At 47.2% G+C, this 13,403-nt stretch overlaps 1 protein-coding gene and 1 long non-coding RNA gene across 6 annotated transcripts in view; both read left to right on the top strand.

Annotated features, from left to right (window-relative positions):
- DYM (dymeclin) overlaps positions 1–6,014 on the top strand; it is a 231,340-nt gene extending 225,326 nt beyond the window's left edge. For all 5 annotated transcript variants that reach the window (XM_068928623.1, XM_068928620.1, XM_068928624.1 and 2 more), the window contains one exon: positions 3,411–6,014. In XM_068928623.1, coding sequence (XP_068784724.1) covers positions 3,411–3,560 — 150 coding nt within the window. In that variant the 3' untranslated portion in view covers positions 3,561–6,014. The remainder of the gene's footprint in view (positions 1–3,410) is intronic.
- A 995-nt stretch (positions 6,015–7,009) lies between these two features.
- LOC138064435 (uncharacterized) lies at positions 7,010–13,253 on the top strand. Its single transcript, XR_011137678.1, has 3 exons — positions 7,010–7,042; positions 7,290–7,361; positions 13,206–13,253. It is a non-coding gene; the product is annotated as an uncharacterized lncRNA (long non-coding RNA).
- Positions 13,254–13,403: the final 150 nt, after the last annotated feature.

The following is a 13,403-nucleotide window of genomic DNA, read 5'->3' as shown; positions in this document are numbered from 1 at the left end:
ATGCAGCCCTTCTAGCAGAGAGACGATGGCATAGTAAGAGCTGAGTGCCTCAGATGTTGCTTTTGAAATTGCTAATATAACAATTTTACTTACTGTTTTAAAGCTAAAGATGACATTTATTAAGCTACATAGGAGTCCAGAATGGTCCCAGACTGGTACCATGAGTGTTTGCAAAACCTGTAGTTATAATCTGTGGCTGTGAAGATGAAAAAAGTTGTCTATGTCTAATTTCTCTGAAATTAGGATCTTTAATCACTTTTTTCCCTTCTGTCCCAGAAGGACTACTGCATGCTGCAGCACTGGCATGCAGCCACCTTTGGGGTGAAGAGTGACAGCTGTGTAAGGGCTTTTCTCTGCTAGGAAATGTTACAGTGGTTTAATCCTGAGGTTTAACCATTCATTCTGCTGATGCAACGCTAAACTGAACATGTTCCTGTCTACACTGACCACAAGTCAGGAAACATTTAGGAGGGAAGTAGGGAAGGTTACATTGCGGATAAGCGAGGTAGGATATCAGTTAAAAAATATATATATATATATATATAAATATATATATATCTACATGAGGCCTTGACTGGTGTGAGGCTGGACTTGTCGAGGGAATCCCAGTGTCCTGAGAGCAGGAGTGGGGTGGCAGGGGGCTAAGGCAGGACATGCTTGAGTATTGGGAAGCCAAGGGAAAGAGGAACAGAGGATATTAGTAAAGAGGCTCTCACAAGGCTGAAAAGCCGCGTTGTTCTGGGGAGGATTAGAAAGATTACACAGATGGTGACAGAGCACAACAGGGTTTCTAGGGGAATGTGAGGTGCCGGTAATCAGAAGACTCCTAACAGGAACCTCAAGGTGAGATGATGAGGAGAGTTGAAGTAAGTGCCAAAATATCTGTTGGGATCTTCAAGGTTATTTCCCTGGGAGGGTGACTTGAGAACAAACCCAGCATGGGGTGAGCAAGGGCAATGGGGTTGGGGACTTAGTGGGTCAAAGGGGTTTAACATTGAGAAAAGAAGGTGAAATGGGAGGGGAGGAACTGGGAAGAATTTTGTATGTAGGGGATGAGAAAAAGGAAAATGTGGGTGAGGGCAAATAGAAGATGTGATAAAGAGAGACCATGGAGTTACAGGGATGGAATTGGGGAAGGGAGAAGACTAGGAGACAGGAAATTAGAATTGAGGGTGAGTTTGGGGGGAAGACTAAGACTGAGGAAACAAAACAATGTGGAAGGTTAAAGAGGATGGTCAGAACAGACTAGCGGAGAGGGGTTGTAGAGGGCAATGGTTTGGGGACACAAAAGTGTTAAGGGAGAACTTTGATACCACCATCTTCATGTGTAACGCTGAGGAAATGAAACTTGCTGATGTACCTTTGAGGTTCTGGGCTTTGAACTCAAGACGAGTTGGATGTGTAAGTGCCTTAATCATATCCTACTGCTTCAGTTCCTTAACGGAGGTGATAGCACTGGAGATAGCACTGCCTTTCCTCCCTCCCTGATTTTTTATAAGCATGAGCTTCCCACAGGCTCTGAAGTCAAGTGCAATAATGACCTGAAATGGTCCTTCCTATGCTAGTCTTGGCATCAAACTAACTAGAGCTGCGGTGAGGAGCCTGGCCTCAACATAAATGGAGCCACCACAGCTGCACACTGTTGGTTGGAGCACACTGCAGGGTGCCACCGACGTCCTCATAGCTGTAGGAGAAGGGATGCTGTAAGCTAAGGCAGTGGTTCTGAGTGAAGCTGAAAAAGCTGCCAATCCTGACACGTTCCTCATGAAGCATAATGCAGGTGGAAGCTTCATGGCTTGGTGTAATTGTAGATGCTCAGTGTTGGCACCAAACTGCTCTAATAACAGCAGTATATAAGGAAAGAGTGGGATACTTTCCATGTTTTGTGACTCCCTAGAGTACAAATAGACTGTGTGTGTAAAAGTTAAATGAATAACCCTGAAAGTCAAGGGGCCAAGAAATGCCCCTTCAAAGGAGAGCGCTCCAGCCAGGATAGTCTCATGCCCCAGCACAGGGAAACGGTACGCTGTGAGCTCCAGAAAGATGATAGGGTATCCCTTCATTATTAATGGGCAAAGAGGCTTCTCAGCCATTGCCATGCTTGTTCTGATCATGTCACACCATCGAGTTTATTCTTAGTCTTAGCCACAGCCTTATAAATAATAAAATGGTCATGTTTTATCTTACCCCAGTGATCATTGTAATGCGGCTTTTCTTTGAGACTCTGCCAAGCTCTTGACAAAGGCAACATTTAGAAGCAGATAATATGATTGAAGAGCACGATACAAAAATAGGCTCAGCTCTGCTCCAAAAGACATACACAAACATGGTGGCATTGCAGTGAACTGCCTCGGCGTACACACCGCTGTGGGAGGGCAGAAATGAGAGAAGGTTGGAAAGCTGAGGGTGCAGCGTGCCTACCCAGTTAGGACCAGCTGGGATGGCACAGCTGACGTGTATTAATTCTGGAAGTCCTTTGCTCAAAGCTGGCCCTGGAAAAGAGTGGCCTTTGTGGAAATGATATTGTCTAGCCTGTAATTTCTGCGAGGGGGAGGTATCTCTGTGGATGCCAGTTAGGCCTGTGTGCAGGCATTGTGGCTACAGCCTGAGAAGCTGAGGTGGACAAGTGGAATAGATGAGTGACACATCTCAGTTGAGGATGTAGTCTAATTGCCGTAGTAATGCCCTTAGAGTCATTCTGTGTGCTCCTCAGCAGCAGGAGAGCCAAGACACAGCAAGTAATGACTTACCCCAAACTATGGAGGAACCTGTAGCAAAACTGGAAATAGCATCCAGGACTCCAAGAACCCACCCACGGCGTCTAACCACGCTTCCTTCCTCCCACTGTGCTTCCTGGGAAAAGAGCATTTCTGTCCTGGAAACTTCTATATTGAGAAAGTCTGTGAGAATTAGAAGAAAAAACTCAGAACACATCACAAACCACGCATCTGTTTAGGACCTTTCCAAAATAGTCTCCTCCTAAGGAGCTGAGTACAATTAATAGCAGAGTCCTTTTTAGAGAAGACTGAAATAGGCAGGTCTGTACATGCACCGGCAAGAGGGCTGTTGTGGGGCTGCTGTAAGTAAGTTTTCCTTAAGACCTTTGTATTATGTAAAGGATTCACATTTTTAAGTCTTTGTTAATGCACAAATTGAGTATGGCTCTGGTGGTAAGAAGTGTGACCAGCAGTAAAAGGGCGAAATGCAATGTGCCAGTGTAGCATTCAGCTCAAAGGAGGAATTATAAATAATCTCTTTATCCTTCGTTCTAAATGTTTTCCTTCAAGTCTAATGGTTCAGTTCCTTCCTTTTTTTTTTTTTTTTCCCCCCACTAGATCTCTTTCTTCAGTGTCTGTGTGGGCTGCGTGTTTGCAAACCTTCCTTCAATGGGCTTTTGTTTCTCGTTGCAGAAATTTCCTGAGCTGAAGTTCAAGTACGTGGAGGAGGAGCAGCCGGAGGAGTTCTTCATCCCGTACGTTTGGTCCTTGGTTTACAATTCGGCGGTGGCCCTGTACTGGAACCCACGCGACATCCAGCTCTTCACCATGGACTCGGGCTGAAGGAGCAGGTGCCACCGCCACACCAGCTCGACTCTGTCTTGCTACGGAAAATCCAACTCGGCACTGCGTGTTAATACATGGCCCCTTCCAGTGTGCCCCCTCCGACCCCAAAGCTTACAGAGAGCCAAGCTCGCTGCTCGTGTACGGTCCAACTTTGACATCTCGAAGCAGATTGCCACAGACCTGCTGGCAACAGACTGCGGTGCGAGGAACTGGCGGCTTGTAGGCAACCTTATATTTATAGTCCTATAACGTAGAGCTTGTTTGATGAAAATGAGGCCTTACACATGGGGTGTGATGTTACTACCGACCACAAAACTGATTGCTCTTTTAACTTCACTGGGGTAATGAGGAAGGAGATGATGGGCTGTGATTTGGAAGTAGCATTTGTATTTTCCTTTGATTAAAGCAAGGCAGCTTCTTTGGGTCAAGCTTTTTGTGGTCTGCTGGATTCTGCGGTGGGTTGCTCATGCCCCTCTACCATGCTTTCACTCACAGCCCTTTATTTTGATGGCACTGTCCTGGCTGCGGTTTCTGAATTGGTGTCTCCCTTGTCATCCAAGTGAGCTAGCAAGCAGCGTAGTAATAAAATTAGCTCTGCAGGCACATTCAAAACACCCGATTTTGATGGCACAATGTTGGTGGGAGGATTTTCAATAGCAAGTCTCTTTTTGGTTTGGCAAATATTCTTTTGAGAGCTGGAAACAGCAACCTTCGGAGTGAGGTCCCTTACAGACTTGCTTTGCTGTACTTCTGGAAATTGAACACGTGAACAAATGTCCAAAGAAAATAGTTAAAAGATTGTAAAATAGACCAATGTCCCGTAAAAATTTGTGTAGTGGTGACAGTGTGTAGTGGGGATCCCTGGCAAAATGTGTTGAAAATTGCCTGTTTGCTATTTGCGAGGTTTATGACAGAAGTATAAATTTATCTGAATGTAGAAAACTTGTTTTGTTTTTGAAAGTGTCCTTTCCGGATATACCCAGCTTAATGCAAATAATCCAAAAAGTGTCTCTGCAGTTGGAAGAACAAAAGAAATTGACTGACCTGGTTTTGTAAGAACATCCCATTTTTCAAAATGTCGATTTTTTTTTTTTTTTTTTTTTGGTCTCTGGGGAGGCTCCTGGCGGTGTCCACTCGCACGTGGATGCAGACACCGTTGTAATCCCAGTGCTGCTGCGTAGAGGACTGTCACCAGCGCATTGCATGCCAAATCATAAAGATCAGGGAGTCAGGTCCTAAACATATATGGCGAACCCCTCTATTCACTGCCTACCCCAGCGTGTCCAGCTTACTGAACTGGAGAATAGGGTGCATTTACTTTCAGACCGTCCTCTGAGTGGCTTTAAATAGAATTATTTGCACTCTTTTTCCCTGAAGGATATGCTAGATTTGTACTTTTATTTGCTTATTTAGAGGTGGAAGTCCATGGAAATACTAGCTTAAAAAAAAAAACCAAAATATTTATTTCAATATAGCTGCAAAGAGACATGCACAGCACAGGAGCATTTAGGACTTTAAAATGGCACAAGCTTTTGAGAAGAGGCAATAGTAAGACTGAAGCTGCAGTTTTTTCTTAGTAAAACATGAGAGATGATTGAACCATGCCCGAGCTGCACATATGTTTGTGCTATGTTTAGGATTTTTTTTTTTTTTTTGGCTCCGCGTGAACGTCAAAAGGGAATGACTCTTCTTGGTTATTGTAGTGATTTGTAATTTTCTCTTTTAGTAAAAGGCTAAGAGCGTTTGTGAGTCAGCAGAGCTGCGCAGCCTTTGGAAAGGTCAGTCTAAAGATGCACTTTTGTACTGCGGAGTCTGAGGCTCCTGGGACAGCTCAGTTTTCATTGAACTTGCGCACCCATGGGTGCAGGAGCCTGCCCCGTAATGACCACCCTCCACCCCGCAGGCTTCAGGAGAAGTGGAGCGCTTCGTAAAAGAGGGCTCAGACGGAGCAGATGCTTAGCATCAGGGTGCCAAACTGGAGAGAACCCAACTTTCTTCGAAAGGGCTTTTTCTAAAGAAAAGGGTACGTGAAGCAGCAATCTGATAGGATAGGTCAAACCAGCTGCTGGATCAGTCACACAGTGAATCATTTCTGGCTGTCCTCGTGTTCCGATGACATTGAAGCGCAGAAGGAACAGGTTTGTTGCAATCGCATAATTTCCTCGTGCATTTAATTAATATGCAATGCTTACAGAGCCCGGCTGGTTGGTAACAGCTGGAGTTGCAATCCCAAGTTGCAGCGGCAGAGCCAGACCAGGATTTATGCAGAAAGCCATGCTAGCCTGACTGACTCTTTGAGGAGTTTGAGCATTATATAGGTCTGGCAGTGTCCTGAAGTCTGCAGTCTGGCATGTTCACAAATACTCTGTTTTCCTTCAGATCTGTAAAGTATCACCTTAGGGGTCCTTTTCATTACTTTGTGTGAAAGATTTATTATGCGTAATAAAAAAAAAAAAAAATTTAAACCAGTAAATACCGTCTTTAGTGCTATTTGTTTTACATAATAGCTGCTGCGTGGTAACGTTTGGCCAGCCGGTCTCGGCGCTCTCGTCAGACCTAACGTGCAGGAGGCTTTATACCTTCGCAGCGATTTGCAGTAAAGAGAACTCGCATTTGTTTTATTAAGGAGGCAATTGTTTAAATGCGTGCTTGGTGAAAGAAGGGATGTGGCATGCTGCAATAGCATGCTAAACCCCATCTGGAGGGCTCTTGCCAACTCGCTCCGCAGCTGATACAGTCGCAATAGGTTAAAGCCCCCCTATTCTTGCTTCTAGAGCTACAATACCATCTGAGCAGGGAGGAATAGGCAGATCTACTTGGTTGTAGTTCAAAGCACCGTCGCTTCTGCGACTCTCCTTTTCCAGGCGGAGAACAGGCAGGAAACCAAGTTACCATGTAAGTTGTTGCTAAAGTGGAGTCCAACTTTTGCTTCCTGAGGAGGAAGAAGTTATCCTTGTTCTGTGAACTGAGGGAAACTCCCATCTTCGCTTTAAAATGAGGTGACTGGTTGCAGGCTAGAATTTTTTTTTTTCCCCTACTTTCTTACAGATGAGTCAGGTTTCCTCAACTTGGGTACAAGCAGTCCAAAAATCTTCCAGATTTGAGGACATGAAAAAAAAATACCCTACCAGCTTAAAACAGAAGAGCATGTTAGACAAGCTACAGGAACGAAACGAACTTGCCAACGTGCCTGCTAGTTTGTTGATCTGCAAGTTAAACAGGAAAGGAAGAAGCAAACATCCCCCAGCCTCGCCTTTCTGGAAACTCTGAAGTTTTGGGTACAAGCTCTTCTGCTGAGAAGCTGGGTTTTATTCTTGCCTGTGTTGTGTGATTCAGCCGTGTAAGGGATTAGGGTTGGCTGTGCCTACCTAATCACACTGTCTCCTGATCAGCTGGTCTCCGTGGGCAAAAACCCTGCCTATATGCTTGAAGACCAGGAGTTTTCCGTTTGATTTCACTTCTGTAGTTGCCTGACCACTGTAAGTCCTTTCCAGTTTTCACCCGTTAGCAGGTCCTCAGCTGCCTTTAGTTAGTTAGCTTTAAAAATTTGTGCCCCTGATACCCGAGTATCTCAAATGATCTTGCATAAATGCATAATACTATAAATATCAGGGTCCTAGCCCCATGATGCTTTTGTGTGTTTGATTTGTTGTTGTTTTGCTGGACGGGGGGTTGATTTTTCAATAGACTCTACTAACATTTCCATCCCGATCTGTGAGATAACAGCTGTGCAACTGATAGCTACCTGCAACTGCCTCGGTTGGATTATCAGATTCAGCGAACGGAAATGTTGACTCGGTACGTTCCTCTTTACAGTTGTGGTCTCTCCTCCTCCTCCCTGCATTCACATCAGGGTCCTAATGTCTAGATCAGGGTGTTAATCTTCCTAGAACTGTTCAGTTTGGGGAGCTTTCACCAGTACTGAGGGTTTCATCAAGGTTTTTATCTTGGAGGCTTCTCAGGCTAACGTTGCAGTAAAATCTGTATCAAATATACCCACATCCTCAGACTGCAAGAGTGCTCTTTTCTCTTTAACCTCAAGACAGATAATCCATAAAATTTTCTTCAGCAGCATGATACGGAACCAATCCATTTTTAACATTTCTGGCAGTAAAATGTCATTTGTCATTTAAAGGGGAGGAATATGTTTATCTACTCCTTTTGCAAGTTGCAGTCAACTGGTTAGACAGGAGTGTATGTTCTCCTCAGCTCTGCCAGAGATTCCTCTAGACACGAGGAGTTTGTGCTAATTCTAGTTACGCTTCATGTGAGCTGGGAAGGAGGTAAGTTGAGGGAGAGTCTCTATGCAGACTGTTCAGTTTTGATCATGAAGCGTTGACTGAAGGGCAGCCAGTTGGGCTTGTTGTCAAAGAGCTCTGTTAACAGTTTGCTCAGGCTGTGGCTCCTACCAGGCGTCCTGAACATCTTCTAGCAGCACCTGTGGGGGCTGCGGGCTCTCAGCACATTGCAGATATCCCATGAGACTAAATTCTGTAGGGAAGAGCATCCCAGATTTCACAAGGTTGGTTGACTAGACTGTTCCAGATGAGGCTGGCAGTTAACTTGGGTTTAGCTGTAAGGTCGACTTCACCGAGAAGTCTTCTTCTCCGAGAAGCTTTGCAATCTCACTTTGACTGTGGGCATGTACCTGCAGAGCTGCACTTTGCCGTCAGGTGCAGTGGTCCTCCAGGAGCATGCAACAGCAGACCAGCGTGGTGCTACAGGATGCCAAGGCAGTGCTGAAATAACCCTCTGCTAACCCACTCCTAAATGGTGATAACATGAACTAGGTCATCAAAAGCAGCTGCATCCCTCGTTTGTGTGTCGCTGTCTACAGAACTAGGCATCCCTTTGCTGTGCTCCCTTGGTGAGTTCCTATGGCTGGAAAGACTTGCGACCGCTCTGGAGTGTCGCTGTTATAAATACTTTGTTCTTTGAGAGTAGTTACCCTGAATTGCAAGGCTCCAGCTGAGATTACAGCATGAAAAGCCTGTAAAGCATTTAATCATAGATGCTATGTTTTTGCTGGATGGATGCTTTTCATATGTTAGGTCTATATAGCCTTGCTGCAAATGAATTATTTCGAGTAGCTGTGTTTTAATATTGAAGGCTTTGCTACCACCCACGGATTGTGCCAGCACTTCCATGTACTTAGATAAATGAAAATGTCACTATCAGTGAATCCCTCCAAATCTCAAATCAACTACACCGCTGAGCTGCCAAACTGGGACAATCTGAATGAGAGATTTAAAAAACAGAGATTTTTTAATGCTGCTGAAGCACACTGCATAATCCTTCATCATCGCTTTAAAAACTGTCTTAAAATTAATCCAAAATGAATATGTCTTGGCAGACGTGATGAAACGTTCAGCTGTACATAGTTTTTGCCAGCTGTCTTGGCAAACTAAATGGCAGACTTCAGTCTTTCTTGTATTCATTTTGTGCTGCTAAATATGCTAAATCTGACAGCGCTGGAGGAAAACTGGAGCTCCTCAAGTATCCGGAGAGCAGCTAGGATTGGAAGCGAGATTCCCCAAGTCTGGTTACCAACTTGGGGTGCCCCAGTGCGATCAGTACTTCCCGTGGCATCCATCTTTCTGGGCTATGAAGCTCCCAACCGGCCCTGGAAAAATCACTGCTAGCTGCAAGTGGTGACGCCATGTCCAGCCCTGGCCCAGAAACTTCTCACCTTCTGTAATGCTGCTGCAACGATGACTACAGAGCAGGCTGATTTGGGCGAGGCTCTGGTCATTTATGTAACGCTGGCCACCAAAGAGTAGTAAAAGGGTAAGAAGGACATGGAGCAATCATGTGTTTCTTGCTTTCAACCACAGGTTTTTCCCAAGGGATGAGCACGCTGCCCCATTGTGGCACGGCTGGATCTGGGGCACAAGGTCACGGCTGATCCCTGCCTCAGCTTAGCACCTCGCGTCTTGTGTGCGTCTCCAGCGGTGGAGCAGAGCAGAGGGAGAGGTGTAGCAGGACCCTTTCCTCCCTGAAACAGAGCTCTTTGCGGAGACTCTAAAAAACTCCAGTTCCCACCCTCAACAAAAAAAAATACATCTTTGGCACCTGCAATCCTGCAAGTTTCTCCCAACCGAAATAGGAAGTGAAAATTAAATTGAAATTCTTTCCTTTCTCCTAAATCAAATCTCGCAGGCGGCAATTGCCCTTTAAAAGGTCAACCTTTTAGCCCACAAAATATGGAATCAATATGTTATTGACCTAAACAACAGCCATTAACTTTGCTCTGCCTTTAGCTCCTGCCTTTGCTTCCTCTCCTGACGGCGTCCGAGGGGGCGTGCGAAAGCCTCCCGGCATTCCCGCTGGTGCGCACCAGCAAAGGGAAACCTCCCACCGAAAAATCCCAGGCGTGATTTTTCCTCTCTGGAGATCCATCTTTGCTCTCGGCCTCCTGGTGTGTTGCTGTTTGCCGGCAGGAGCGGGTGCTGAGACTCTCCCAGCGGACAGAGAGGGGAGAGCCATGGCCGGCCATCCCTGGGCCAGCGTCCACCCACCTCGGGGCAAGCAGAGACCGCAGATGCTTTCCTGTGGGCGCTGTCGGCGATTCCCACCATCCGACTCATCCTGGCTGGTTGAAGCATCGATGCAGGTCGGCTTGGCCCGCACTGCCACGATCACCCCAGTCCCCCGTGTGCCTTGCCAAGCAGAAAGTGTGGGTCCAAAATAACTTCTGTGTTTCATTAGTAAGGAAAAGAGCATTTTACAGCAACAAAAAAGGATGGCACTGCTTTCTCCCAGGAGAGGGTGTCCTGGCTCGGCAGTGCCGAGAGACACCGCTGAGCCCTGCAGGATGCCAAAACACACCAGGGCACAGGAGGCAGTTTCCCAGGGCCGGCTGCCGATCTGCTGTCCAGGGCACCCGGACCGGCCAGGGTTTATAACCGCGCTGGCATGGCCACGGCAGCAGACTGCACAGGCTGCAGGAGGGCAGCAAAACCCCAGGCTGCTGCAGCCACGAGAGAGCTAGAGCCACCTGGACGGGGCCAAGGTGGCAGCAGGACGTTAACGCCGTATCCACGGGATTAACCGTGTTTCCTTCGCCAGGTTTCCCACGCATTGACGTTCCTCAACCAGCTCTGAAGCCTTTCAGGAAAAAGCATGAAGATGATGGCAACAGGAAATACAGCTCGGAACTCTGATTTTTGGAAAAGAACAACTTGCAGGGCCACGTCGAGTCCCGTTAAAACACAAATACCCAAGGCCAATGGCCACGGGTTCCTGATTTTTCTCTCGCTGCCTACACACGCACTGGGCACGCACGGCTTCTCAGGCACCGTGGCTGACCCCATCTCAGCACCCCCCAGACTGCATCAAGCCTCGACCAGCCCCCAGGGCTGGTTCCACCTCGAATGAAGGAAATGCAATCAAACCTGTTGATATTGGCCTCATCCCCTGGATAAGGCAGGAGCTGGTGACTTGGGCGGACCCGAGATGGGCTTTTGCAATGCAACAACGGTGCCGACCGTGGGAAGAGGAGCAAAGAAACGCGAGTGGGACTATTAGTGGGTGCTGCGACAGCAGCGCAGGAGCACCCATGTCCTCCTACCCACTAAGCATGACGGCAGCCCTCCTCATCGCACAACTGGGCCACGAGCATTTTACGGGGATTTTCCCCTGCACCATTTAAGTTACTAGCGTGCCCATAGTCGACGGGTGCCAGAGACGCATGGGAAAGGTTAAGTTCTCGACTATTCCAGTAAGGAACAGCCACTTCCATGCAATACCTTGTTGCTTGCTGACTCCCTATGGCCAAATGAAAGTCCGATTGTCATAGTGTGGCACAGAGGTGTTGGACCACTAGGGAATAAATCAGAAACCATTGTACTGACCCAGAGAGCTTATAATTGACAAGAAAATGCATTTATCAGGAAGGGACCAAGAGCAGCGAGGTAGCTTGTATGCTTTACTCTAAATATTTGTATATATGTATATAATGTAAGTGCCTATATGCATATATATATGTATATGCCAAAAATGCATAGAATTATTTATTATTCTCTCCTATCTATAAAACGATGATGCTTTGTGGCACCCCACTGTCTATTAAAGAGCTGTGCCTGGGAGGTGCACGGTTGGTTGGTTGGGTTTTTTTGGATGACTTTGTGTGACGTTGCCTATATAAAGAAATGCTGGGGGAGCACCGGCGGGTGCTAGCGGCACCGGGCTGCGTGCCCGGGGCAGGCCATGCAGGGATCTGGGTGGCAAGGCAGTGCATCAAGTGTCCGGAGGCCACCGCTGATGGATTGACCTCCTCTCTTACCTTGTGCGGCACGTATGGATGTGTTGTGGCTAGGAGCGTGAAACAAGGGCAGGTTAGTTGTGTTTGTGCCGCTGCCAAGCTCGCTGCTGTGACGTTTCCATCTGCCTCGCTGTTGTATAACCCTCTGCTCCCTCGGAAATTAGAGGCAAGGTAGAAATCCCCTCCTTTTCGACTCCTCTCAAGGCAGGTGCTGGCAATATCAGTGGTCGTCCCTGGGCCCGGAACAGCCTGGTGTTTGCAGCCACCCCAAAACTCGACCTTCCCATGCTGCGTGTGGGCTAGCAACACTGTCCTATGCCTTGCTCCGTGCCCTTGGGCTGCTTTGCTGGCCCCCATGAGCAGAGCTCTGTGTGCACTCGTGCCACAGTATTGCAATCGCCCTTTTGCTACAAATCTTTGAGGGCCGACAGCAGTCTTCTGGTCAGAAGAAATTCAGAACTGGTACTAGAAAGCCATTATTTCACCTCCCTCACGTGCCTACCATCAACACCTAGTGGCAAAGAAAGCAGCTGTTGGCACCACAGCAGCCCCCCACCCCACCTCATCCTCCAAAACAAGCACCGCCAGGATGAAGAGCTTTTCTAGAACTGCAGAGACTAGCTGGCAACAGCCACTGGACCCGTGGCTTTTTCTTTGACTCTCCGAGGTCTGTGGCTTGAGTCTGGTGTGAAGACCTGGGGCTTGTGAAGTCGGGAAAAGTGGCCAGTTGGTCCTCTGGGTCCCTCTTCCCAGGAAACGTCCCTCCATCCCATGTACAATTTTGGACCATAACAGCTAGAACTTGCCCAGTGAATGCTCTTGATCTGGGAAATTCAGAGGTTTTCACACCCTGAGCTCCCAAGCCTAGAGGAATAGGGGTTTGGCTTTTTACTGGTACCATTGCAGCTCTGCCCTTTCAAGTTTTAAGAGTTTCTTTGCTTATTCGCTCTCTCCTACCTCGAGAATAACCTTTAGGATGGTGGGGGTGGGGGTGGGAGACGATGAAAGATAGGGCGGTGAAGAAACTCGTACCAGACGTATTGTTGGCTCTTGGCCTGAGAAGCTGGGCCTGCTCAATGCCTTGCCAAGATCGTTTTCACTGGGAGGATACACTGATGATGACAGCCAGGTATTTCTTTGATGCAGTTCTGTGGATTAACCAGGAAAGTACGTGAAGTCCCCTTTCCCTGAATACAGTGGGACCAGATAGGCTGCAACCAGCCTTGAACCCAAGCCCAAGCCTGCCTCGAACCACTCCTGTGTGCCCCAAAGAAGTGTGTGCTTTCCTGCTCCTTTACTTTCTGTTTCGTTTCCCAAACTACATTTCTGGTCTACCTCTGGCATTTTGCTGACTTTCTCTCCGCTTTCTCATTCCTCAGACGTAGATGAAGACACGCACCCTTTTGTACAAACAATTGCAACCAGACCAGTGCCTCAGAAAAAAAGAGCAGTGCCTACTCTCTTTTACAGAAAGTCCCAGGGAAATACCTTATTTTCTAGCCCAGCCTTGCCATGTTTTGGGACTTGCACCCTCAAGCACAATCGTGGCCTCATGTTGAAGAGCAGATGTTCTGCAA

The sequence above is a fragment of the Struthio camelus genome, chromosome Z (assembly GCF_040807025.1).
Source record: "Struthio camelus isolate bStrCam1 chromosome Z, bStrCam1.hap1, whole genome shotgun sequence".
In the NCBI taxonomy this organism is placed as follows: Eukaryota; Metazoa; Chordata; class Aves; order Struthioniformes; family Struthionidae; genus Struthio; species Struthio camelus.
The sequence above is the reverse complement of the archived record's forward strand: the minus strand, read 5'-3'. Positions and strand labels throughout refer to the sequence as shown.